Below are 26109 nucleotides of genomic sequence, written 5' to 3' on the forward strand. Positions count from 1 at the left end.
AAAGACAAGCACTTGAGCAGAAGGGTCTTCTCCAGTTGCAGTACAGCCTCCCAGTGTAAGAGCAGAGGAGCTCACTAGCTTCCCAATCCCAAAGAAGTCTTTCTTGACTTCCACATATATGGAACCCTCTCTACACTGAGCCGCTACGCTGTTGGGAGGGACAAAGTGACGCGGATCAAAAGGGATGACTGGCTGCTGTGGTTCTTCTGGCAGGTTTGGAAACTGCCATGTCAGTTTTGTCACTGGACCCAGCATCTGTTCTTTTGACTGAACACCAAAAACATCTTGAGAAGGCCTCCTAAAGTCACTCTTGGCTAGTGCTTGGACAGGAAATCTTTGTGGGGCAGATGCAGGTTTACTGGGGCCATGTTTTCTTGGGAATTGGAGGCATCCTAGAGTCGGTCTTCTGAACTTTGCCCTAGGCATAAAGTCACCTGGGGTCCAATCACTTCTCTCGCTGGACTGCCACTGTGCTTCAGAAAAATCCCAGCACAAAAAGGAACACCAATACAAACCCAACTTGCCCAAACCCCATTGTTGTTAAGCTTGCAGTTCAATAATGCACTAGTGCTCCACCATCCAAATTTATACAGCTGAAAATCAAGATGGCTCCACCTCTCTCGTGACAAGCAACATTTTCCTCTATACCAGCTAATTTACTCAATCAATTTGTCACAGGTGCAAACCATTTATTTCTCTTTACTCAAAATAAACTATGCCCCATTTAAGGACATGTTGTATTAGAAGCTATACCAAATAATTGTTTATTTTAATGACAAATTATTAAATAATTAAATTAAAATGACAATTCTCTGAAACACGACCAACCTTTAAGCCTTTTTGTGCCCTCTTCTTTATTAATTCAGAAACATGATCACAGACAGAATTGTTCACTAGAGTATTCAAAATAATAAAGATCATCGTGTTTCTACACAGTCAGGTTTAGATTGTGACACAGTCTGCCTCACATCAGCACATCAATCTTCACAAGAGAAGGAAATGAAGCAAGGCAATGCAAGATCATAGTATAGTACATAGATTTTATCGTAGATTCACTAAAATGTTTTCTCCTCCTTCCCATTGTTTTATGACTAAGTTGATCAGTTTGTGTGGATTTACGGTAGACTTCCTTCCTTCAGCTTGAACTACTGCATGCTGAAAGAAACCCGTTAATGGACATTAAGAACAACACACATTAAAACACACTGGAAAATGTCTGGAAAAGTCTTAAACGAAATATATCGTTGACAAATAGTTTATGAAGCAGCACACACAAACACAAAAAGGTTGGCAACTATTAACAAAGAGGTTTTTATTTTTTATTATTATTTTTTTTCTGTTACACAGCCAACATTTCTCATTTGATTAGTTTCTTCAGAAAGAAACAACTAGCGTGCCACTGAACAGTCACATCTACTTTAACACAACACATAGGCTCATGGTGCATTCTTTTCATCTTGCCAATTCACAGTTCTAACTTGCTGAAACAGCCTGTAATGGATGCATTTATTCCTGGTAAATGACAAGGGTGATGGAGTGGGAGTCTCCTAGGCACCATTAAAACAGCTTCATCTTACATAAAGACGAAAAAAGACAAGCAGACAGGTAAAGACACTGCTAGGGAGACTGGGTCAGCTTTGTATTCTGATCAAAGAACAGTTGACGGCTGCTTTCCGGTACACTTTAATTGTCCCTTCTGCTTTTCTTACGTTTGGGGGGATCAGGAACTGCAAAGCTGTCTTTATGAGTCGCTGAACTCTCGACGCCATTTCTGTCTGACCATCGCACTCTGTCCTTATGGCTCCCTTCACCGTTTCGGATATCACTGTGACGATCTCTGTCACTATGACGGTCCCTCTCTGTGTAGCGATCAAGGTTTACACCACTTTGCCTGCCACTGTGACGATAACGATCTCCACGATGACCCCTGTCGTCAGCATTACTATCGCTACAGGATCCCTCTTTTGAAGAAGAGCTAGAGTCTGAAATTGAGCTCAGGGAGCCTGTACTGCTGAAGCCACTCATTTTGGTGCCCGAGCTGAGGGGAGGGGGTGGCTGCATGGAGGGAAATGAGGAAGAGGACGATGGCAAGTAGGAGATGTGAGTTCCGTCAGGCCCCTCTCCTGATCCTGAAGGCAAAGAACTTAGACTTCCCGCACTGGTCCACCCAGAGGAGCTGCTGGGCTTTGTGGTGAGTTTTGGAGGAACACCAGATGCTGCCACCAAAGTGGTTTTTATACTGAGCCTGAGGGAAAGCAAGAGCAGTCAAACAAAATCCAGACATTGGTACATACAACTATATCTTTACTGAGGAATTTAAAGGGGTGGTTGAGTATGAATTCACTTTTTTAACATAAGTTAGTTAGAGCATAAATAATTCTCAAAGTTCAATGCAAAGAAATCACTGTTAAGGACTAAAAAAAAGACTGGAAGTGACCACAACAAGCCTCTTCCCAGGATTGAGACATCACTAACCATGATGTTTACGTCAACCTGCCCAATAGGGCTGCACGATTACGACAAAATCATAATTGTCGTTTATTCCCTTGAAATTGTAATAGCGATTATTCATTACGATTATCACAATTTACATTGAATGATGTTTATGCCATTGATGCAACTACATGCTATATTTTTATATTAAATAAGATGTGCTTTTCTATAGTATTAAGCCTCAAATGTCAAAGTTGGTTTCTTCTTTAAATTATATAAAAATAGGAATGCTATTACAATGATATACTTATGCTAAAACATTGGAAAAACCCTTTCTAACATGCAGAAAAAAATGCATCTGAAGCAGTCAGAATAACATAAGTGGACTTTCAACGATTAATTGCCACTTTGAACAATTATGTAATTGTGGCATCCATAATTGTGATTGTGATTAGAAAATTGATTAATTGTGCGGCTCTACTGTCCATGGGATGGTAATGGTAAGGGTGCGTGATGTTTCCGGACAAAGTGTAAAGCTAACCAATCAGAGCACAATTATGTATTTTGTATGTCAAATATGTGAAAATAATTTGCTTTTTTAACAACTAAACATAAACACGTGTTACATTGCACCCCAAAAACACAATCAAGCTGATAAACCACTTCATTAAGAGTGGGTGGCAAAAGAAATTCAGTGAAAGATGTGACCAAGACAAAATAAAATAAATAAATAATAATAATAAAATGTACCTGAAATGCTTGCTTCAGGGCAGACATACGCTCTCCCATGGCCCCAGTGGAGGGTTTGAAGGCTTCATAGTTACCAAGAGGAGAACCACAACTACTACTGCGCTCCTGAATAAATACATTTAAAATATTATATAGCTATTTTTTTATATACATTTATAATCACTGTGGTTTCTGTCCGCAATTGCGAAAAATAATTGTAGACAAAATAACATGGGGGGTGGGCAGAATAAAAAATAAATAAAAAATGTATATACAGTCATGCCCACAAATATTGGCACCCTTGGCAAATATGATCAAAGAAGGAGGTGAAAATTCATCTGCATTGTTAATCCTTTTGATTTTTTATTTTAAAAATTCACAAGAATGTATCCTTTTATTGGATAATAAGAATTTAAAACGGAGGGGAAATATCATTATGAAATTAACGTTTTTCTCAAATACTCGTTGGACACAATTATTGGCACCCCTAGAAATTCTTATGAGTAAAATGTCTCTGAAGTACATTCCTTTTCATATTCACAATTTTGAGCACTCTAGCATGATTATAAACATGAAATCATCCAGCTCTGGCTTCCTTTTTCACAGAAATATAAAGAGGAGGGAAAATAAAGCCCAAATTCCCTTAATCATCCATCACAATGAGAAAAACCAGAGAAAATATTTATGATGTGCAGCAAAAGATATTGGGGCTTCACAAATCGGTGAAGTGGCTTTAAGAAAAGAACTAGAGCAGTAAACATTCCCATTTTAACCATCAAGGCAATATTTAAGAATTCCCCACCAACAGAAAATGATACAAAACTGCCTGGAAGAGGACGTGTGTCTATATCATCCTAATACATGGTGAGGAGGTCAGTTTGAGTGGCTAAAGACTCTCCAAGGATCACAGCTGGAGAATTGCAGAAAATAGTTGAGTCTCTGGTTCAGAAAACCTTTAAAAAAAATTGTCAAACAGAACCTACATCAACACATGTTGTTTGGGAGGGTTTCAAGAAAAAATCTCTTAGCTCATCCAAAAACAAACTCCAGCATATTCAGTTATCAGACATTATTGGAATTTTAAATGGGACTGGCTTCTATGATCAGATGAAACTGAAAAATGAGCTTTTTAGCAGCAAACACTCAAGATGGGTTTGGTGAACACAGAGAAAAAAAGTACCCCATGTGTACAATGTAATATACTGCTCTATTTTTGATGTTGTGGGCCTATATTTCTTGTGGAGGTCCTGGACGTCGTGTTCAGACAAATAGCATCTTTGATTCTATCAAATACCAACAGATAAAAAATCAGTAAGTGACTGACTCCGTTAGAAATCTTATAATGGGCCATGTTTGGATCTTCCGACCGTACAATAATCCAAACACAAGCCTCAGAAATAACACAGAAATGGGTCACTGAGCTCAAAACCAAGCTTCGCTATAGCCATTGCAGTCCCCTGACCTGAACCCTACAAAAAATGAGAGGAGTGAACTGAAGAGGAGAAGCACCAACATGGAGCTGGGAATCTGAAGGGTCTGGAGTGATTCTGGATGAAGGAATGGTCTCTGATCTCTTGTCAGGTGTTCTCTAACCTCAGGCATTATAGGAGAAAATTTAGAGCTGTTAAACTGGCAAATGGAGGATTCAAAAAGTATTGAATAAAAGGGTGCCGTTAATTGTGTCCAACGAGTATTAGAGAAAAACATTTATTTCATAATGATATTTCCCCCCATTTAAAATTCTTATTATCCAATGAAATGATACATTTTGTGAATTTTTTTAAATAAAAGATCAAAAGGATTAACAACACAGATGAATTTTCACAACCTTATTTGATCATATTTACCAAGGGTGCCAATATTTGTGGGCATGACTGTATACACACACACACACACACACACACACACACACACACACATACATATACATAATATACATATACATATACATATATATATATATATATATATATATATATATATATATATATATATATATATATATATATATATATATATATATATATATATATATATATATAAAGTTTGGACACACCTTCTCATTCAAAGAGTTTTCTTTATTTTCATGACTATGAAAATTGTAGATTCACACTGAAGGAATCAAGGGCTATTTGACCAAGAAGGAGAGTGATGGGGTGCTGCGCCAGATGACCTGGCCTCCACAGTCACTGGACCTGAACCCAATCGAGATGGTTTAGGGGTGAGCTGGACCGCAGACAGAAGGCAAAAGGGCCAACAAGTGTTAAGCATCTCTCGGGGAACTCCTTCAAGACTGTTGGAAGACCATTTCAGGTGACTACCTCTTGAAGCTCATCAAGAAAATGCCAAGAGTGTGCAAAGCAGTAATCAAAGAAAAAGGTGGCTACTTTGAAGAACCTAGAATGACATATTTTCAGTTGTTTCACACTTTTTTGTTATGTATATAATTCCATATACAATTCCACATGTGTTAATTCATAGTTTTGATGCCTTCAGTGTGAATCTACAATTTTCATAGTTATGAGGTGTGTCCAAACTTTTGGTCTGTACTATATACATATACATGTGTAGAACAATTTTTTTTAAATAAATAAACACAAAGCAAGCAAGCAAGCAAAAGTAAAGTCAAACTAACAGTGGATTCAGATCCAAGGCCTGGTCTCTCTCTGTAACCCAGGCCTCCACCTCCAATTTTTGGCTTCTTCCCTTTCCCTCCCTTAAAGCGGGACTTCCTGAACCAGGGATTCTAGAGAAAAAAAATAACAACAGTAATGTAAAGTTGATGAGCAAGTCTGTGAAACATGTTGTATCAAACTTGTGCAACGCATAGTGAGAGCAGCTGAGAAAATGATTGGTGTCTCTCTATCCCCCTCCAGGACATTTACATATCTCGCCTTACGAGTAAAGCCCTCGGCATCACAGGTGATCCCACCCACCTGTCACACAGCTTCTTCATTCTGCTGCCATCAGGGAGGAGACTGCGTAGTCTCCAGGCCAGGACCAGCAGACTGAAGGACAGCTTCATCCACCAGGTTGTCAGGAAGCTGAACTAGCTCCTGAACTAAATTTCTAACCAAGTCACCAGCAAATGAAGTGTCTTTAGAGGTGAGCAGAGTGTAAGCTAAACCCTTCTCTTCTGCACGACCTGTTCTACCAATTCGATGTGTATGTGTGTCAATGTCTCGTGCTACATCATAGTTCACAACGGTACGGATAGATGAGATATCCAACCCTCGAGCTGAGAAGTGCAAGACAAATTTGAATTAATACATAAAAGGTCAAAAATGGAAAAAGTTCATTTACTCTGAACAGATAAAACTAGACAGATAAAGTAAGAACAACTAACCGGCAACATCAGTAGCTACTAATATGGGCAGATTCTTCTTCAAAGTCAGCGATGACTTTGTTCCTCTCGCTCTGATCCATGTCTCCATGCAGCATGCCTAGGCTATAACCTTCCTGATTGAGATTTGTAGCCAGTTCCTCACAGTTAGTCTTTTTAATGACAAAGATGAGCACAGAGCCAGCTGATGTGAACTCAACACAACACGAACGGGGTCAACAAAAATATCTCGCGCCAGCTTTTCATTTCTTCATTTCTTCCGAAATGTTGCACTGAATAACAAAGCTGTAAGAGATCAGAAGTCATGAAGAGCTAGTAAGTACAATAAATGCATTGGATTGGGTTAATGCAAGAATGTATAAGTGCTTTAAAGTAGCAAATTAATATAAATATGAGAGATACTTACTCTGTTGTAAGGGAAACAGGTCAATTTAGCTCAAAGGGAATCATTTAAGATTTTAAAGGGAATTTGAACAGAATCACTGTTTCACGGCTGTTCACGGAGACGCGCCTGCGATTCACTGAACGAGCCGTTTAACATCAAATCTGCGCTGGATACTAATATCCAAACTATAGTGAAAACACTATCAATTAGCACAGTAACAAGATCGGCAGTTTAAGACATTAACTTGTAAGCACAAAACACAAGATACTTCTCTTTTCAATATGAATAAGGCTTTATTAGATAAATCTAAGACATATAAACTAATCTAACACATAAACGCACGCACACACACATTCACACAAGTTGCAGGAAGATCGAAAGTTAGGAAAAGATGAGTTTAAGAGAATGGAAATATGGAATTCCAAGTTTACAGCAATACGTTAAATTGCATAGACATGAACAACCATCAAACACGTAATTAGCGCTCGCATTGAGTTCCTCAATGTGACTAAAATTATATTAGATACACCAGCACAACAAATATCTGGGAATACGTTGCCTTCGTTTTCTGTGAAAGGGACTCCCGTTGAAAGGGGTATCCCGGTGTCGCTGATTGGCTGGAAGTTCAGTAGTGAAGTGACGTCTTGGGAAGCCCTTGGTTGTTGGGCGTTGGCTGAAAGTGCAGAGTCGTGTGCGCTGGTCGAAGTTGAACGGGCATCCGAGGTCAGGCTTCGGAGACTCGACGTTACAAAACTTAACTCAGAACACGAAACTCTCAAACGGAAAAAGAAAAGAAATAAAGTTTGACGAGACTAGGTTGTGTTCCTTCTCATCGTGGCATAGTAGCAACAGGCAGGCCGAAGCACGCAGGAACCGCGCTCAAACAGTGATGACTAAACCGCATGGCTAGAAGCTACAAGCTAGCAGAAGCATAGCTAGAGACTAGAAACAGACATGGCTAATAGCAGCAGCAAGGGACTAAAAGCAGACTAAAAGCAAGGCATGACTGATAGCACAAGCAATGCTAGAACTAAAAGCAAAATTTCATGGGGTCCAAAGTATTTAAACTTCCTTGTTGGCCACCCCTCAAATGTTGCCTTGACCAATCAGATATGGTCTTGGGTCTGGGGTATCATAAATCATTTGTTTATCTTACCAAGCATGTGGTTCTTGCCTCACAGGGTCTAATTTTGGACATGATTCCTATAACATGATTATGATATATTTTACAAATAAATGATTGTCAGGACAACATCAAGCAAGAAAATTCGATTATATTGTAGTAAACCTAGACAGGAGACTTTATGTTGTGGCTAGAGGAGTCTACTCTACAGACCAAGCAACACCACAGGGGTAGAAACAGTAATCTTTATTTTATATAATTCATGCAGTTACCAAACATGTCAGACGGGGTCAGGTTCTGAAAGTCCCAAGCACTAATGTTAAACAAATCTGGGCGAACAACACCACCATAGAAGCTGCTAAACAGAGAACCGCAATAAATAGGCCATAAAAAACCTAGCGCACATGCAATAAATAGGCAAAAGCTATGAAACACATATCACCCCCGCAGGACATGGCACACGTTCACACAACACGTCACCGTCACACAAAAGACGCCATCAGACTGCCACATAAGAATTTAGTTCATCATAGCCCTCCCACCCAATCATTAAATGGCTATACTGCTAGATTTAAAATTACACAGACACACACACACACACACACACACACATAAAGAGTTAAAAACTTAACTCTCCCGGAATGCGAGACCCTCCCCCGGGGTCTAGGCTTTGCGCTGGTTGGTAGAGGGGAAAAAGCAGACACCAGTCCAGCGCTCGCGAGGCCTCCGACTGTAGCGAAAACGGAGCCCCCCCTTTTCTGAGAAGCCGCGTCGCCTGACGCACTCCTATACCCGGCCTTATCTACAGGTTAGCCCGCTAACTATCTTCACCGCCGGCAGCCCTAAACAGCATGCGAACGGCACCCACCCCCCAACCTTGAGTGCCACTCGGCGTTTAGCAAAAACACTGCTTCCCAGAACCTCTCATGCTTCGCTATGCCTCTCTATTTATTGTTCTCTCTCCTTCACGCTAATCAATGGTCAGGTGCAACAATTATTTACTCAACCCCATCTTCCCTCAAATCTCTCCCGCCCACACGCAATCATAACAATGCATCTTTATCACGTCACTTCATTACACTCCCCCCACCCATAAAGCAGACTCGTCCTCGAGTCAAATTCAAAACATCTCATAGTCCCGGGACCACACCGGTGCCCTTCTTGCTCGTCCTAGATGCAAGTCCTTGGATACCGTTGCACCTTGTTGGACCTCCTCAGTCATTGGAACTTGGCTGGTCATGGATTGTTGCATATGCCCCATGTGTGAAGATCCTTGACCACCCTGGTCCTGTGTGGTCAAAGCCAGCCGGTCCCTTTGCCCTTGTGATCCCACTGAGGCAGCACTGCTTCCTGGCACACCACTTGCTCCACTCGTAAGTGTGACTGAAGGCACCTCAGACCTGGCCCCTGGCACTGCCACCTCGCTCTCTCGACCCGCTGTAGAATCTGAAGTCTGCAGACAGGTCTCCTTAGGTGGGACACCAGCCATCCGTGGGCTCTCGACACCCTCTTGGCTGGTAACCTCTGTTACAGAAGCAAGACATGGTTTAAGTCGGTTGAAGTGCACCACTATTTCTGTTCCCCCCTCAACTGGTACAAGTCTGTACAGAACTTCAGTTATCCTCTCCTTGACTTTATAAGGCCCCTTAAACCTTCGTTGTAATTTTGGACAGAGCCCCCTTTTCCTTGCTTTCCCCTGAACCCAGACCAATTCTCCTTCAGAATAATATTGGAAATGTGCTCTGAAGTCATAGTCTCTCTTCTGCTTCACTGCCGCTCTTAACTGATGGCCCTTTACTGCCTCTACCACTGTAGACAATGTCTCCAACAGTCTTGCCACATACTCTGACGTGGAAGAGAATATTTCCCCCCCACCCACATTAAGCATAACATCGACAGGAAGAATGATCTCTCTCCCAAAAACCACTTTGTAGGGTGTATAACCCGTACTAGAGTGAACGCTGCTTCTATAGGCCATCATTACATATGGCAACAGGATGTCCCAGTTAGCTTGGTTATCATCTACAAACAGAGACAACATAGAGGCCAGTGTTCTGTTAAACCTTTCAACCATTCCATCTGATTGAGGATGATACGGTGACGTCCTGGTCTTATAAATGTTCAGCAACTGGCACACTTCTTTAAATAACCTGGATTCAAAATTTCGGCCCTGATCAGTATGGATTATCCTGGGGGCTCCAAAGCGGCACACCCACTGTTCAACCAGCAATTTAGCCACAGTCTCTGCTTCCTGATTAGGAAGAGGGAACGCCTCAGTCCATTTAGAAAAGTAATCGCCAATAACTACAATATATTTGTTTTCTTTGGGGGTTTCGGGAAGAGGTCCCAAAATATCTACCGCCACCCGCTCATAGGGCCTCGAGGTTACCACCGATTGGAGTGGAGCCCGCCATGGTTTCCCTACAGCTTTCCTGGACCCACAATCCACACACTCCCTACACCATCGCTTCACATCCCCAAACCAGCCCAGCCAATAAAACCGATCTTTCACCTTTGCTTGTAATTTCTGTATTCCCAAATGTCCACCCGTGACATCATTATGCAACTGTCTTAAGATGTCTGACACCATTACAGTGGGAATAACCACCTGGACCTGGTTTGCGGCATCAGAATTCAATGGAGGAAACCTCACCAACCGGGAGCCCTGCATTTGTAACTGGGACCATACTGGTGCATACCTTTGAAGATCATCCGGCGGTTGCAACCCAGTCCCTCCCTCTTTTTTTTTTTTTTGAACAATGATCTTTCTTAACTCTGCATCTTCCCATTGCGCCCGAGCCAGCTCATCCCCTCCTCCCTCTGGGGTTACATTAGGAGGCACATTTTGTACTGCAGCTATTACAGGCACCCCTACTGTCAGTGGTGCTGACTCCAATGGCACTGGATTTGACAGGTAAGCAGGCAGCCTAGAAAGGGCATCAGCATTAGCATGCCCTCGTCCAGGGCGATGAACAATTTTATACTGGAAACTTGCTAACTGCTCCACCCATCTGGCTAACTGTCCCTCTAAACCCTGGAAATTATGCAGCCACCTCAAGGAATTATGGTCAGTTCGCAGAACAAATTCCTTACCTAAAAGATAATGTTTAAAATGCTTGATGAACGTGACCATGCTTAACAGCTCTTTCTTAGTTGTGGCATATTTTCTTTCCTGCTTAGTAAGGGCTCTGCTGGCATATGCTATAACATGTTCAAACCCCCCTTCTTCTTGTGACAATACAGCCCCAATACCAGCATCGCTAGCATCCGTATCCAAAATGAATGTTTTAGAGGGATCAGGGTATACAAGAACAGGAGCTGACATTAAACTCACTTTGAGCTGTTCAAAAGCTGTTTGACATGCCTCAGTCCATTTAAAACGCCTGCCTTTCTCAGTGAGCTGGTGCAGCGGGCGGGCAATCTCAGCAAACCCCTTCACAAACCTCCGATAATACGAGGCTAAACCCACAAAACTCCTGACCTCGGTTTGATTTTTGGGCACCGGCCACTGACGCACAGCCTCTACTTTGGCAGGATCTGCTTTCACCCCCTTTGAGGAGATGATGTGTCCTAAATACTGCACCTGAGTGGCAAACAAGTTACACTTCGTGGGCTTGACTTTGAGGTTAGCCTGGCGTAGCTTTTTTAAAACTTCATCCAGACGGCCCAAATGTTCCTGAAAGGTCCGTCCAAATATAATAATATCATCCAAGTACACCAGACAGGTCGTCCACTGAAGATCTGCCAGCACCAGATCCATCAGTCGCTGAAATGTACTTGGACTATTACAAAGACCAAAACTAAGGACATTGAATTCAAACAGACCCTGGCGAGTGATAAACGCAGTCTTGTATTTATCCACAGGATCCACCTCAACCTGCCAGTAACCACTGGCTAAATCAAGAGTTGAGAACCAGCAAGCTTTATTCAGACTGTCAAGAGCATCATCAATCCGTGGCAACGGATACGCATCCTTCCTGGTTACATCGTTTAACTTCCGATAATCCACACAAAAACGGAGGCCACCATCACGCTTGCGTACCAAAACTACCGGAGCTGCCCAGGGACTATGAGAAGGCTGAATTATGTTATTGGCCAACATTTGCTTTACATGGTCCTCTACCTCATGTTGCAAGTGGAGGGGAACACGACGGGGTGGCAGCTTCACAGGCTTTGCATCCCCTGTATCGATCTGGTGCATTGTCAGGTGTGTTCTCCCCAAATCCCCCTCCCCCTCACTAAACACAGACATATTTCTTTGTAACAGCTCACGAATATCTCTTAAATCAGATAAAATAAAATTCTTCTGATGCAACCCAAAATGAGCAATAAGCTTGTCAACAGACCAAGGCTCATTTGGGCCATCCTCATCCTCACCCATGCCTACAGGTTCAGCCTTACAGCCCACCTCAATGTCGGTATGCAAAGTTCCCAACCTCATACCCCCCTTTAATGTAAGGGCATCTTTAGTTACATTAATCACTCGTACTGGCAGTCTACCCCTCGCCACTCTACAGACCACCCGAGCTATCATTACATCACATTGATTTGATAAGGTGTCTGATGGTTCCAACATACCCTCACAACAGGCCACGAAGGAACTGTCCACCTTTCCAGCAATGATTGCCTCACTACGTGGGGGAATTACAGTATCTTCCAAGACAATCACGGTCCGAGGCGTATCAATATCTGCCGGAACAATCAGGGGAAGCATTTTACCCATAATTCGACATTCCTTTTTACCAAAATCCACAACGACACCATATTTACTCAAAAAGTCAAAACCCAAAAGAATATCCTGGGATGGCACATCAGCTACCAAAAACTCAGTGATTAATGCCAATGAATCAAACTGGCAGATGGTTTGCCATTTTCCCAAAATCCCCATCAACCCTCCATTAGCTGCCGACACCTCACCATGATGTCCAGACAGGTCTGTTCCCCCTTTAGTGATTTCAAGCCAACGTTGTTTTGGTATAACTGATAACGTTGCCCCACTATCTACCAAAAGGAGGGAGTCTGACGCACCTATTTTGGCTCCGATGTATCCAGAGCCACCCTGGTTGCTTGCAGAGGCCACATATGTACCAACACGCCAGGGGGCAGGCAGTGGGCCTACAGTACCTGCCCCCTGTAGTTTCCCTGCGAGTATGGGCAATCTCGTTTTATATGTCTAGTACACCCACACTCCCAGCAACCACCCCCCGCCCCTCTGGCTCAATCTATGGCCCCTTGTGAACCACTATTCCTGGGCTCTCGTACAGGTTCCCTAAAAAATTGAGGAGTAGGAGGGTTTACCATAGACTGTTGAATGTTGCTCACTGTTGTACGAAGAGATTTGACTTCCTGCCTCAATTCCTCCACCATTCCTAACATCATTTGCATTTGTTCTTCGCTTTTAGTTTTATTCTCTACCACTCCCCTTACTTTTGCATCAGGCATTAGATGGGTTTGCTCCATATTCCGAAGAAGCTCTAATTCTGAAGCAAGATCAATTGCATCTTCTAGGGTATCAGGTTTTGCTCTGCGCAGGCTAATACGGAAGTCACCGGTTGCAAAATGTGTAAGAAATTGATCTCTTGCCAACATATCTCGCGTGCGATCATCAGCTGTGGGGTAAGCTTTAGTGGCGAGACGCCTTAGGGCATTTCCGAATTCCCTTACAGTCTCATTGTGCATACGCCGGCGGGCTGTAAATGTAGCCCTACTCCAATCGCTACTATCACAAGGCTCGAAACATCTAGCCATAGCAGCTTTTAGCAGCCCATAATTTCCTTTAGCCTCAGCGGACAAACCACTATAAATATCTCTTGCACGCCCAGAGAGTAGAAGAGACATAAATTTAAGTTTTAAGGGTTCATCCCAATTATTAACATCAGCCGCCAAATCAAATTGTTCAGACCAATCAGACCACTCCCGGCCTACACCGGTGAAAGTTTCAGGCATAAATACTGGCCGTGCATTAGCTCTTAATGTTCCCATCTCCCTTACATGGCCCCCACCTTCGGGCCCAACATTATCATCCCCTTGTAGCATTTTTGCAACAGTGTCTAGGTTTTAAGGTTCACAACAACAACAAAAAAAAACCAAGATCCCACCGCTGCCACCAATGTAGTAAACCTAGACAGGAGACTTTATGTTGTGGCTAGAGGAGTCTACTCTACAGACCAAGCAACACCACAGGGGTAGAAACAGTAATCTTTATTTTATATAATTCATGCAGTTACCAAACATGTCAGACGGGGTCAGGTTCTGAAAGTCCCAAGCACTAATGTTAAACAAATCTGGGCGAACAACACCACCATAGAAGCTGCTAAACAGAGAACCGCAATAAATAGGCCATAAAAAACCTAGCGCACATGCAATAAATAGGCAAAAGCTATGAAACACATATCACCCCCGCAGGACATGGCACACGTTCACACAACACGTCACCGTCACACAAAAGACGCCATCAGACTGCCACATAAGAATTTAGTTCATCATAGCCCTCCCACCCAATCATTAAATGGCTATACTGCTAGATTTAAAATTACACAGACACACACACACACACACACACACACACATAAAGAGTTAAAAACTTAACTCTCCCGGAATGCGAGACCCTCCCCCGGGGTCTAGGCTTTGCGCTGGTTGGTAGAGGGGAAAAAGCAGACACCAGTCCAGCGCTCGCGAGGCCTCCGACTGTAGCGAAAACAGAGCCCCCCCTTTTCTGAGAAGCCGCGTCGCCTGACGCATTCCTATACCCGGCCTTATCTACAGGTTAGCCCGCTAACTATCTTCACCGCCGGCAGCCCTAAACAGCATGCGAACGGCACCCACCCCCCAACCTTGAGTGCCACTCGGCGTTTAGCAAAAACACTGCTTCCCAGAACCTCTCATGCTTCGCTATGCCTCTCTATTTATTGTTCTCTCTCCTTCACGCTAATCAATGGTCAGGTGCAACAATTATTTACTCAACCCCATCTTCCCTCAAATCTCTCCCGCCCACACGCAATCATAACAATGCATCTTTATCACGTCACTTCATTACACTATCAATACTAGACATGACTATGTATCCTATAGTTATCAAAAGACATACACAATAAGTGATTATACATGATAGTCAAATGTGTGGGTTACACATAAATGAATATGGAGTTAAGCAATGGAACGATTCATTTATAAGTCTTTTTGAGTTCATTCTGGTCCATACATAATGTACAAAAAGCAGTTTCTTTGCCATTCTCTGGCAAAGGGACTTTTCTGTGAAGACAAAGGTTTAAAGCCCTTCCCCCTTAGGAATTTCAGTCTGGTTTCACTGGCTGGGGGGAAGTCAATGCAAGTATTTAACTTGATCTCCTGGGTTTACATGTGATGTCCAGCGTTGCATTCCAATCACGAACAATAAATTTGACAATCTCTTCTTCGAATTAAAATTGTCAATAATTGTTCTATTGGTGTTAATGTTGAAAGCTGTTGTGTGAACAAGTTGGTTGGTTGGTTATCTTGCTTGGTTCTTGTGGCACTAGAACTGATTTATGACTTCCTGAGGAGTTCGGCTCTCGTTTCAATGCACACAGCTCTGATAGACGCTTTAATTTGTCTGGTTCGACTCATTTCTGCTACACTGTAGATCAGCACTCATTGGAAATATAACACCCATTTCCATAATCATGAGCTTCATCTTTCAAAATAAATGTAAACAGTTAATTATGTCCTTAGTTTTACCATCAGTTGAAGCCTGAAAGGGGAACAGAGTCGTGTGAAAGAGACAGTGATGAAGCTCTTATGTGTTTGCAGTACACAAGACATGGACAGTTAAGACAGCTGACTCCACTGTGTGATCGTCTCTCTTTCTCTCACACACACCATGAAAAAATTAGGGACCAGTCACCGCACACTTTGGGTTTCATAATGTGGGCCTTTTGATTGGTTCATGCCAGACTGGGCAAGTTTGAGATCCTGTTCTTGTAAACCTCCAAAACAAAATCAAGACTATGTAAGGGAGCATAATTGGGGAAGTCATGGCCTAGTGTTTAGAGATTTTGACTCCTAACCCCAGGAAGGTGGGTTTGAATCTCAGGCCGGCAATACCACAACTTATGTGCCCTTGAGCAAGGCACCGAATCCCCAAATGCTCCCCAGGCGCTGCAGCATAAATGGCTGGCCACTGCGCCGGGTGTGTTCACTTTGGATGAAATGCACGAATTCTGAGTATGGGTCACCGTACTTGGCTGAAGGTCAAGTCACTTTCACCCCCCACTTCATAGGACCCCTTTATAAGACACTCAAGATGGTAAACTTGACAGTGGTCTCAAGCAGTTTGGCTCATATGTGAGTGCCAGCAAAGCCACATAACAGGATTCAAATTGTAGATTTGAAGAGAGAAAAAAAAAAAAAAAAAAAAAAAAAAAAAAAAAAAAAAAAGCACCAGACAAATGCACAAACCATTAAGATCATTTTAATAAAGTCACAGCACTTCCAGTTATTTTTGGCCATGGCCAGATTCCTTAACACTGATGGGCCCAACAGAGGATTTATCCCACCACAGATCTGAGGAACAAACAAGCAGTTAGAAAGAGCGGTGCATAAAATTAAGGTCAATCTAAAATAATCAGACCTTTATGGGGCTGGTCACTTCCTCTTCTGGTACTACACGTGGAGTCACAGCAGCCACACACCTGGTCAGAACCATCTGCAGACACCCAACTGACAAGACACCCTTAAGTTAAAAGCATTTCCTCAGTCACCTGTACACTTTAGGAGGTGGGGGATCATACCTATTAGCAGAGAAGGAACAAGCTTTCTGTTCAGGATTTGGAGTCGTTGTTGCTACGGCCACCTTCACCATGCATGTGATGTAAACCTGCAGAGACCTTCATTTGTAGATCATGATAGCACATCATATAAAGCATTGCACAGGTCACATACCAGTCCACTGTCTGGTTGCTGGAACCTGAAAGCCTCTAGCTGAAGCTGCAACTTGTCACCTTGAGTTCGAGGCATGAAGTGAGATCTGGAGCCTGTGAGCTTGGCATCAACCAGGCACCTGGGAAAGGAACCAAGTTAAACTTCATACACCTAGTGTGGGAGACATGAGGTGCACCACTTACCCATTGTTCTCAATAAAGGAGTATCTGGGGACAGATGTGACATCAGGGACTATTGTAGCCACACAGCTGTCCACAAACACACGGATGGGAACATGGCTGTATGAAAGCACAGATGCTTCAAGATTTATGATGTCACCCAGGAAGTATTGGTTAGAAGGCCTCTCGAATCTCCAGTCATCTACAAAGACAACTTTTAGAACAGGTTCACAAGCACTGGATAGTTACAAGAGCATTTGGTACACCAACCGGTCATGAGCTTGAGGGAGAAGACGAAGACCTCCTCTGCAGCTTCCATAGAGGTATATGGGACCCAACTGGGCACTAAGGAATCACTGCTCACATTATGCTTTCTGCAAGGGAGTCAAACTATCACCTTACCCTGACTTCAGTATATCAGCAACCTTGAACCCTGACCTCACCTTGAATAGTGACACTCGATTCCAACCACTGCACTAATGCTCCGAACAATAGGAACACCAAGTGAAGCCTCTTCAGGGGTGTGAAGAAGTTTGAAGGTGTAGACAAGCTCATCGTTAGTCACCTGAAGATAGGGGAGTCCTGTTAGTCACAAAACACTCCAAGCCACAGAAAGGGAACATTGAAACCTCACCATCACTACACTGCCACATCCATGCAATCCAGACTCAAAGACAAGCACTTGAGCAGAAGGGTCTTCTCCAGTTGCAGTACAGCCTCCCAGTGTAAGAGCAGAGGAGCTCACTAGCTTCCCAATCCCAAAGAAGTCTCTCTTGACTTCCACATATATGGAACCCTCTCTACACTGAGCCGCTACGCTGTTGGGAGGGACAAAGTGACGCGGATCAAAAGGGATGACTGGCTGCTGTGGTTCTTCTGGCAGGCTTGGAAACTGCCATGTCAGTTTTGTCACTGGACCCAGCATCTGTTCTTTTGACTGAACACCAAAAACATCTTGAGAAGGCCTCCTAAAGTCACTCTTGGCTGGTGTTTGGACAGGAAATCTTTGTGGGGCAGATGCAGGTTTACTGGGGCCATGTTTCTTGGGAATTTGAGGCATCCTAGAGTCGGTCTTCTGAACTTTTGCCCTAGGCATAAAGTCACCTGGGGTCCAATAATTTCTCTCGCTGGGAATCCACTGTGCTTCAGAAAATCCCAGCACAAAAAGGAACACCAATCCAAATCCAACTTGCCCTAACCCCATTGTTGTTACGCTTGCAGCTTGATAATGCATTAGTGCTCCACCATCCAAATTTATACAGCTGAAAATCAGGATGGCTCCGCCTCTCTCGTGACAAGAATCATTTTCCTCTATACCAGCTAATTTACTCAATCAATTTGTCACAGGTGAAATCCATTTATTTCTCTTTACTCAAAATAAACTATGCCCCATTTAAGGACATGTTGTATTAGAAGCTATACCAAATGATTGTTTACTTGAAAAATAAAAATGACATAAATTCTCTGAAACACAACCAACATCTAAGCCTTTTTGTGTCCTCTTCTTATTTATTGAGAAACATGATCACAGACAGAAATTTACACTAGAGTTTTCAAAATAATAAAGATCATCGTGTTTCTACACAGTCAAGTTCTAGTTGTACACAGTCACAGTTTTATTGTAGATTCACTAAAATGTTTTCTCCTCCTTCCCATTGTTTTATGACTAGGTTGATCAGTGTGTGTGGATTTACGGTAGACTTCCTTCCTTCAGCTTGAACTACTGCATGCTGAAAGAAACCCGTTAATGGACATTAAGAACAACACACATTAAAACACACTGGAAAATGTCTGGGAAAGTCTTAAACTAAATATATTGTTGACAAATAGTTTGTGAAGCAGCGCGCACACAGAAAAAAGTTGGCAACTATTAACAAAGAGGTTTTGAATTTTTTTTCTGTTACACAGCTAAGATTTCTCATTCGATTCATTTCTTCAGAAAGAAACAACTAACGTGCCACTGTACAGTCACATCTCCTTTAACACAACACTTGGCTCATGGTGCTTTTCATCTTGCCAATTTGTCCCCTTGGAATTATAAGGTTCTATCTGCATTCCAAGTAGTTTTGAGATATTGAGCTTCAAAGAGCTTCAAAGTTTTTGCATTCCACTGTGTAGATAGAACCTTATTGTTTGTTAAATAAAAATCCCATAATGTATACAACATTAAAAAAAATCTATCACATAATGTAAATAAATTGGGAATAACTCAATTTTGACAAAAATGTCAGATAGAACCTTATAATTCCAAGGGGACGAATTCACAATTCTAACTTGCTGAAACAGCCTGTAATGGATGCATTTATTCCTGGTAAATGACAAGGGTGATGGAGTGGGAGTCTCCTAGGCACCATTAAAACAGCTTCATCTTACATAAAGACAAAAAGACAAGCAGACAGGTAAAGACACTGCTAGGGAGACTGGGTCAGCTTTGTATTCTGATCAAAGAACAGTTGACGGCTGCTTTCCTGTACACTTTAATTGTCCCATCAGCTTTTCTTACGTTTGGGGGGGGATCAGGAACTGCAAAGCTGTCTTTATGAGTCGCTGACCTCTCGCCGCCATCTCTTTCTGACCGTCCCTCTCTGTCCTTAACGGCTTCCCTTCACCGTTTCGGCTATCACTGTGACGATCTCTGTCACTATGTCGGTCCCTCTCTGTGTACCGATCACGGTCTCCACCACTTTGCCTGCCACTGTGATGATAATGACTATATCCATGATGACCCCTGTCATCAGCATTCTTATCGCTACAGGATCCCTCTTTTGCAGAAAAGCTAGAGTAAGAGTCTGAAACTGAGCTCAGGGAGCCTGAGAACTTAGACCTCCCGCACTGGTCCACCCAGAGGAGCTGCTGGACTTTGTGGTGAGTTTTGGAGGAACACCAGATGCTGCCACAAAGTAGTTTTGAAAGTGAAAGTGACGTGACATTCAGCCAAGTATGGTGACCCATACTCAGAATTTGTGCTCTGCATTTAACCCATCCGAAGTGCGCACACACACAACCATTTATGCTGCGGTGCCCGAGGAGCAGTTGGAGGTTCGATGCCTTACTCAAGGGCACCTAAGTCGTGGTATTGAGGGTGGAGAGAGCACTGTACATGCACTCCCCCACCTACAATTCCTGCCTGCCCGAGACTCGAACTCACAACCCTTCAATTGGGAGTCCGACTCTCTAACCATTAGGCCATGACTTTTTAACTGAGCCTGAGGGAAAGCAAGAGCAGTCAAACAAAATCCAGAAATTGGTACATACAACTATATATCTTTACTGAGGAATTTAAAGGGGTGGTTGAGTATGATTTCACTTTTTTAACATAAGTTATTTAGAACATAAATAATTCTCAAAGTTCAATGCAAAGAAATCACTGTTAAAGAAAAAAAAAAAAAAGACAGGTAGGGCCTCTTCCCAGGATTGAGACATCACTAACCACGATGTTTACGTCAACCTGCCCATTAGGGCTGCACGATTACGACAAAAATCATAATTGTCGTTTATTCCCTTGAAATTGTAATATTATTCCCTTGAAATTGTAAAATTATTCATTACGTTTATCACAATTTAAAGTGAATGATGTTTATGCCATTGATGCAACTGCATGCTATATTTTTATATTAAAGGGGGGGTGAAATGCTATTTCATGCATACTGAGTTTTTTATACTGTTAAAGAGTTGGATTCCCATGCTAAACATGGACAAAGTTTCAAAAATTAAGTTTGAAGGAGTATTTCTGTTCCAAAAATACTACTTCCGGTTTGTCACAAGTTTCGGAAAGTTTTTTTTCGAGTATGGCTCTGTGTGACGTTAGATGGAGCAGAATTTCCTTATATGGGTCCTGAGGGCACTTCTCCCGGAAGAGCGCACGCTCCCGTATAGCAGAGCAGAGACGAGACATTCACTGATCAGAGCGAGAGCGTCGCGAAATGTCACAAAAGGAAGTGTGTTTTTGGTTGCCAGGGCAAGACAACCCTGCACAGATTACCAAAAGAGAAACAGCATTAAGGGACCAGTGGATGGAGTTTATTTTTACAGAGCATCAACGGAGTTGTGCAAGTGTTTGTGTTTGTTCCCCTGCATTTCGAAGATGCTTGTTTTACAAACAAGGTCCAGTTTGACGTCGGATTTGCACATCGTTTATTTCTTAAGGATAATGCTGTCCCAACGAAAAAGGGTCACGATCGTGTGTTGGAACCACAGGCGGTGAGTAAAACTGCTTCAAATATCTCTGTGTTGTTAACTTAGCTATCGGCGTGTAAGCACATCAAGTAAACAACATGCGATGTAGTCATCAAACTGCACTTTCCACATGTACAGCTTAAAAAAAAAAAAAAAAAAAAAAAGACGACAAAGTGGAACTTAGTCATTTTCCAAAACCGCTAAGCAAATATTTACAGTTTCAGTACATACCACATAGAGACGTTGTTGCTGATGCTGCTCTTGTTAAATTTCAGCATCAGGATCTGATTCTGGATCATAAATATACGCTGAATCTGACTGTTAGCCATGGTTTGTTTTGGTTGGTTTTGTCCTAACGGTGTCACAGCTTCCAAACGCTCTCAACGCAAAAGCATACTGGCGCTCGTGATTCTTTAGCTCCGCCCACATGCCACGCCTCCAGCCAGTCGTGTTTTCCCGGGAAAAATCAGTACAGACTATCTTTCTCTTATGAATATAATAAAACTAAAGACTTTTTGGAGTTATGAAGGATGCATTACTACTCTATAGGTACTCAAGATTAACAGGATATTGAGTGAAAACTAGCATTTCACCCCCCCTTTAAATAAGATGTGCTTTTCTATAGTATTAAGCCTCAAATGTCAAATATACATCGGATTGGTTTCTTCTTTAAATTATATAAAAATAGGAATGCTATTACAATTATATACTTATGCTAAAACATTGGAAAAACCCTTTCTTGCAGAACATGCAGAAAAAAATGCATCTGAAGCAGTCAGAATAACATAAGTGGACTTTGAATGATTAATTGCCACTTTGAACAATTATGTAATTGTGGCATCCATAATTGTGATTGTGATTAGAAAACTGATTAATTGTGCGGCTCTACTGTCCATGGGATGGTAATGGTAAGGGTGCGTGATGTTTCCGGACAAAGTGCAAAGTTAACCAATTGGAGCACAATTATGTATTATGTAGAGGGAGTGGCTTCATAGAACCAGGAACTCAACAGAAGGTTCTAATGAGAACAGAAACAGCAGTGTATAATAAAAGGTCAAATATGTGAAAATAATGTGCTTTTTTTAACAACTAAACATAAACATGTGTTACATTGCACCCCAAAAACACAATCAAGCTGATAAACCACTTCATTAAGAGTGGGTGGCAAAAGAAATTCAGTGAAAGATGTGACCAAGACAAAATAAAATAAATAAATAATAATAATAAAATGTAACTGAAATGCTTGCTTCAGGGCAGACATATGCTCTCCCATGGCCCCAGTGGAGCTTTTGTAGGCTTCATAGTTACCAAGAGGAGAACCACAACTACTACTGCGCTCCTGTATGAATAAATGTAAGATATTATATAACTAATGCTTTTATTCTATTTCTAATAACTATGGTTTCTGTCCGCAATTGCGAAAAATAATTGTAAACAAAATAACATGGGGGGTGGGGTGGGCAGAATAAAAAAAAAAATGTTATATACACACACACACACATATATGTGTATATATATATATATATATATATATATATATATATATATATATATATATATATATATATATATATATATGGACACACCTTCTCATTCAGAGAGTTTTCTTTATTTTCATGACTATGAAAATTGTAGATTCACACTGAAGGAATCAAGGGCTATTTGACCAAGAAGGAGAGTGATGGGGTGCTGCGCCAGATGACCTGGCCTCCACAGTCACTGGACCTGAACCCAATCGAGATGGTTTAGGGGTGAGCTGGACCGCAGACAGAAGGCAAAAGGGCCAACAAGTGTTAAGCATCTCTCGGGGAACTCCTTCAAGACTGTTGGAAGACCATTTCAGGTGACTACCTCTTGAAGCTCATCAAGAAAATGCCAAGAGTGTGCAAAGCAGTAATCAAAGAAAAAGGTGGCTACTTTGAAGAACCTAGAATGACATATTTTCAGTTGTTTCACACTTTTTTGTTATGTATATAATTCCATATACAATTCCACATGTGTTAATTCATAGTTTTGATGCCTTCAGTGTGAATCTACAATTTTCATAGTTATGAGGTGTGAATGAGGTGTTGAGGTGTGTCCAAACTTTTGGTCTGTACTATATACATATACATATGTAGAACAATTTTTTTTTAATAAATAAACACAAAGCAAGCAAGCAAGCAAAAGTAAAGTCAAACTAACAGTGGATTCAGATCCAAGGCCTGGTCTCTCTCTGTAACCCAGGCCTCCACCTCCAATATTTGGCTTCTTCCCTTTCCCTCCCTTAAAGCGGGACTTCCTGAACCAGGGATTCTAGAAAAAAAGAAAAAACAACAACAGTAATGTGAAGATGTTGAGCAAGTCTGTGAAACATGTTGTATAAAACTTGTTGAACCCCATCTGCATCACTGTGTGTTATGGTGCCTGCAACGCGTCCTGCCGAAAGACTATGCAACGCATAGTGAGAGCAGCTGAGAAAATGATTGGTGTCTCTCTATCCCCCTCCAGGACATTTACATATCTCGCCTTACGCGCAAAGCCCTCTGCATCGCAGGTGATCCCACCCACTTGTCACACAGCTTCTTCATTCTGCTGCCATCAGGGAGGAGACTGCGTAGCCTCCAGGCCAGGACCAGCAGACTGAAGGACAGCTTCATCCACCAGGTTGTCAGGAAGCTGAACTAGCCCCTGCCCCTGCCCCCGCCCCTAGCCTAGATTTTTAGGCTCTACTGCACCGGGGGTCTGAGAGTAACACAATTTCGATTCTCTGTATGCATGTACTGTACATGTGGAAGAATTGACAATAAAGTAGACTTGACTTGATTTCAGGTCATTGTTTTACCTGCATTGCCAGGTCCATCTGCACGACCTGTTCTACCAATTCGATGTGTATGTGTGTCAATGTCTCGTGCTACATCATAGTTCACAACTGTATGGATAGATGAGATATCCAACCCTCGAGCTGAGAAGTGCAAGACAAATTTGAATTAATACATAAAAGGTGACAAATTGAAATAGTTCATTTACTCTGAACAGATAAAACTAGACAGATAACGTAAGAACAACTAACTGGCAACATCAGTAGCTACTAATATGGGCAGATTCTTCTTCAAAGTCAGCGATGACTTTGTTCCTCTCGCTCTGATCCATGTCTCCATGCAGCATGCCTAGGCTATAACCTTCCTGACTGAGATTTGTAGCCAGTTCCTCACAGTTAGTCTTTTTAATGACAAAGATGAGCACAGAGCCAGCTGATGTGGACTCAACACAACACGAATGGGGTCAACCAAAAATATCTCGCGTCAGCTTTTCAATTTTCTTCCAAAATGTTGCACTGAATAACAAAGCTGTAAGAGATCAGAGGTCATGAAGAGCTAGTACGTACAATAAATGCATTGGATTGGGTCAATGCAAGAATGTATAAGTGCTTTAAAGTAGCAAATTAATATAAATATGAGAGATACTTACTCTGTCGATCAGCACTCGTTGGAAATATAACACCCCTTTCCATAATCGTGAGCTTCATCTTTCAAAATAAATGTAAACAGTTAATTATGTCCTTAGTTTTACCATCAGTTCAAACCTGAAAGGGGAACAGAGTCGTGTGAAAGAGACAGTGATGAAGCTCTTATGTGTTTGCAGTACACAAGACATGGACAGTTAAGACAGCTGACTCCACTGTGAGACTGTCTCTCTCTCACACACACACACACAATGTGAAAAAATTAGGGACTGGCATAGCAACATAGCTATCCACAAATACAGAAAGGAACATGAATGTATGACCTTACGGAGGCTTCAAAGTTGATGTCACTCAAGAAGTATTGATTAGAAGGACTCTCAAATCTTCAATCATCTGCTTAGAAATTATATTAGTCAAGGTTCACACAAATATGGCACTAGTGAAAGTTGCATTCTACCAACCAGTCATTAGGACACCTAACAATCCTGAATTAATCCTTACCTTGTAGAGTGACACACAATACTAACTACTCCCGATAATAGGACCACCATATGAAGCCTCAGTGTAGATGATGGAAAATGTATAGACAAGCTAATTTTCAGTCACCTACAGGGGTTAGGTGTTGCTCAGAGAAACCTACAAACACCCAGAAAACAAGAACATAGCATCACTGTCGGTGTGCGGTCACATCTATGCATTTAAGACTCAAAGATGATCACTTGAGTAGAAGGATCTTCTCCAGATGCAGTACAGCCTCCCAGTCTATAAGCAGAGGGTGTTAGCCGTCATGTGGTCCCAAAGATGTCTTTCATCACCTCCAGATATTGAAGCCTCTCCACACTGAGCTGCTTCACTGTTGGCAGGGACAGGATGGCACAACTCAAAAGCAGTGTGTTGCTGCTACGGTTCTTCTGGAAGGCTTGGAAAGCACCATGTCACTTTTGCCTCTGGATCCAGCAGCAGGTCTTTTGACTGAACACCAAAAATATGTTGAGAAGGCTTTCCAAAGTCACTCCTGGCTTGTCTCTGGATAGGAAACTTTTGTGGTGCTAATGCACTACAGTTATTAGCAGATTTTTTAACTCTGAGACATCCTGGTTCAATGCTGTTGAAGCTTAAGCATTACATTGTTTTGCATTGATCTTGCCATTGTGCTTCAGATGAACCAGTAAACACCAATAACTTTCCAAGATCAAGACTATGTAAGGGAGCATAATAGGGGAAGTCATGGCCTAGTGTTTAGAGATTTTGACTCCTAAACCCAGGGAGTTGGGTTTGAATCTTAGGCCGGCACTACCATGACTTAGGTGCCCTTGAGCAAGGCACCGAATCCCCAAATGCTCCCCAGGCGCTGCAGCATAAGTGGCTGGCCACTGAACCGGGTGTGTTTGCTTTGGA

The 26109-nt window shown here is 42.1% G+C and overlaps 1 protein-coding gene, 1 long non-coding RNA gene and 1 pseudogene across 2 annotated transcripts; all 3 read right to left on the bottom strand.

Moving 5' to 3' along the window:
* Positions 1-1329: 1329 nt before the first annotated feature.
* Positions 1330-8526, bottom strand: LOC113076380 (ATP-dependent RNA helicase DDX42-like; annotated as a pseudogene).
* Positions 8527-16446: 7920 nt separating this feature from the next.
* Positions 16447-18315, bottom strand: LOC113076381 (zona pellucida sperm-binding protein 3-like). Its single transcript, XM_026249027.1, has 8 exons — positions 17725-18315; positions 17534-17655; positions 17361-17464; positions 17115-17292; positions 16933-17050; positions 16782-16867; positions 16622-16710; positions 16447-16554 (listed from the first exon to the last, which is right to left on the bottom strand). Exons 1-8 carry the CDS (start codon positions 18292-18294, stop codon positions 16487-16489), a joined length of 1335 nt encoding a protein of 444 aa, XP_026104812.1. The 5' UTR covers positions 18295-18315; the 3' UTR covers positions 16447-16486.
* Positions 18316-22523: 4208 nt separating this feature from the next.
* LOC113076384 (uncharacterized) lies at positions 22524-24223 on the bottom strand. Its single transcript, XR_003281169.1, has 3 exons — positions 24091-24223; positions 23451-23561; positions 22524-22605 (listed from the first exon to the last, which is right to left on the bottom strand). It is a non-coding gene; the product is annotated as an uncharacterized LOC113076384 (long non-coding RNA).
* Positions 24224-26109: the final 1886 nt, after the last annotated feature.

Source organism: Carassius auratus, unplaced genomic scaffold (genome assembly GCF_003368295.1).
Source record: "Carassius auratus strain Wakin unplaced genomic scaffold, ASM336829v1 scaf_tig00020249, whole genome shotgun sequence".
NCBI lineage: Eukaryota > Metazoa > Chordata > Actinopteri > Cypriniformes > Cyprinidae > Carassius > Carassius auratus.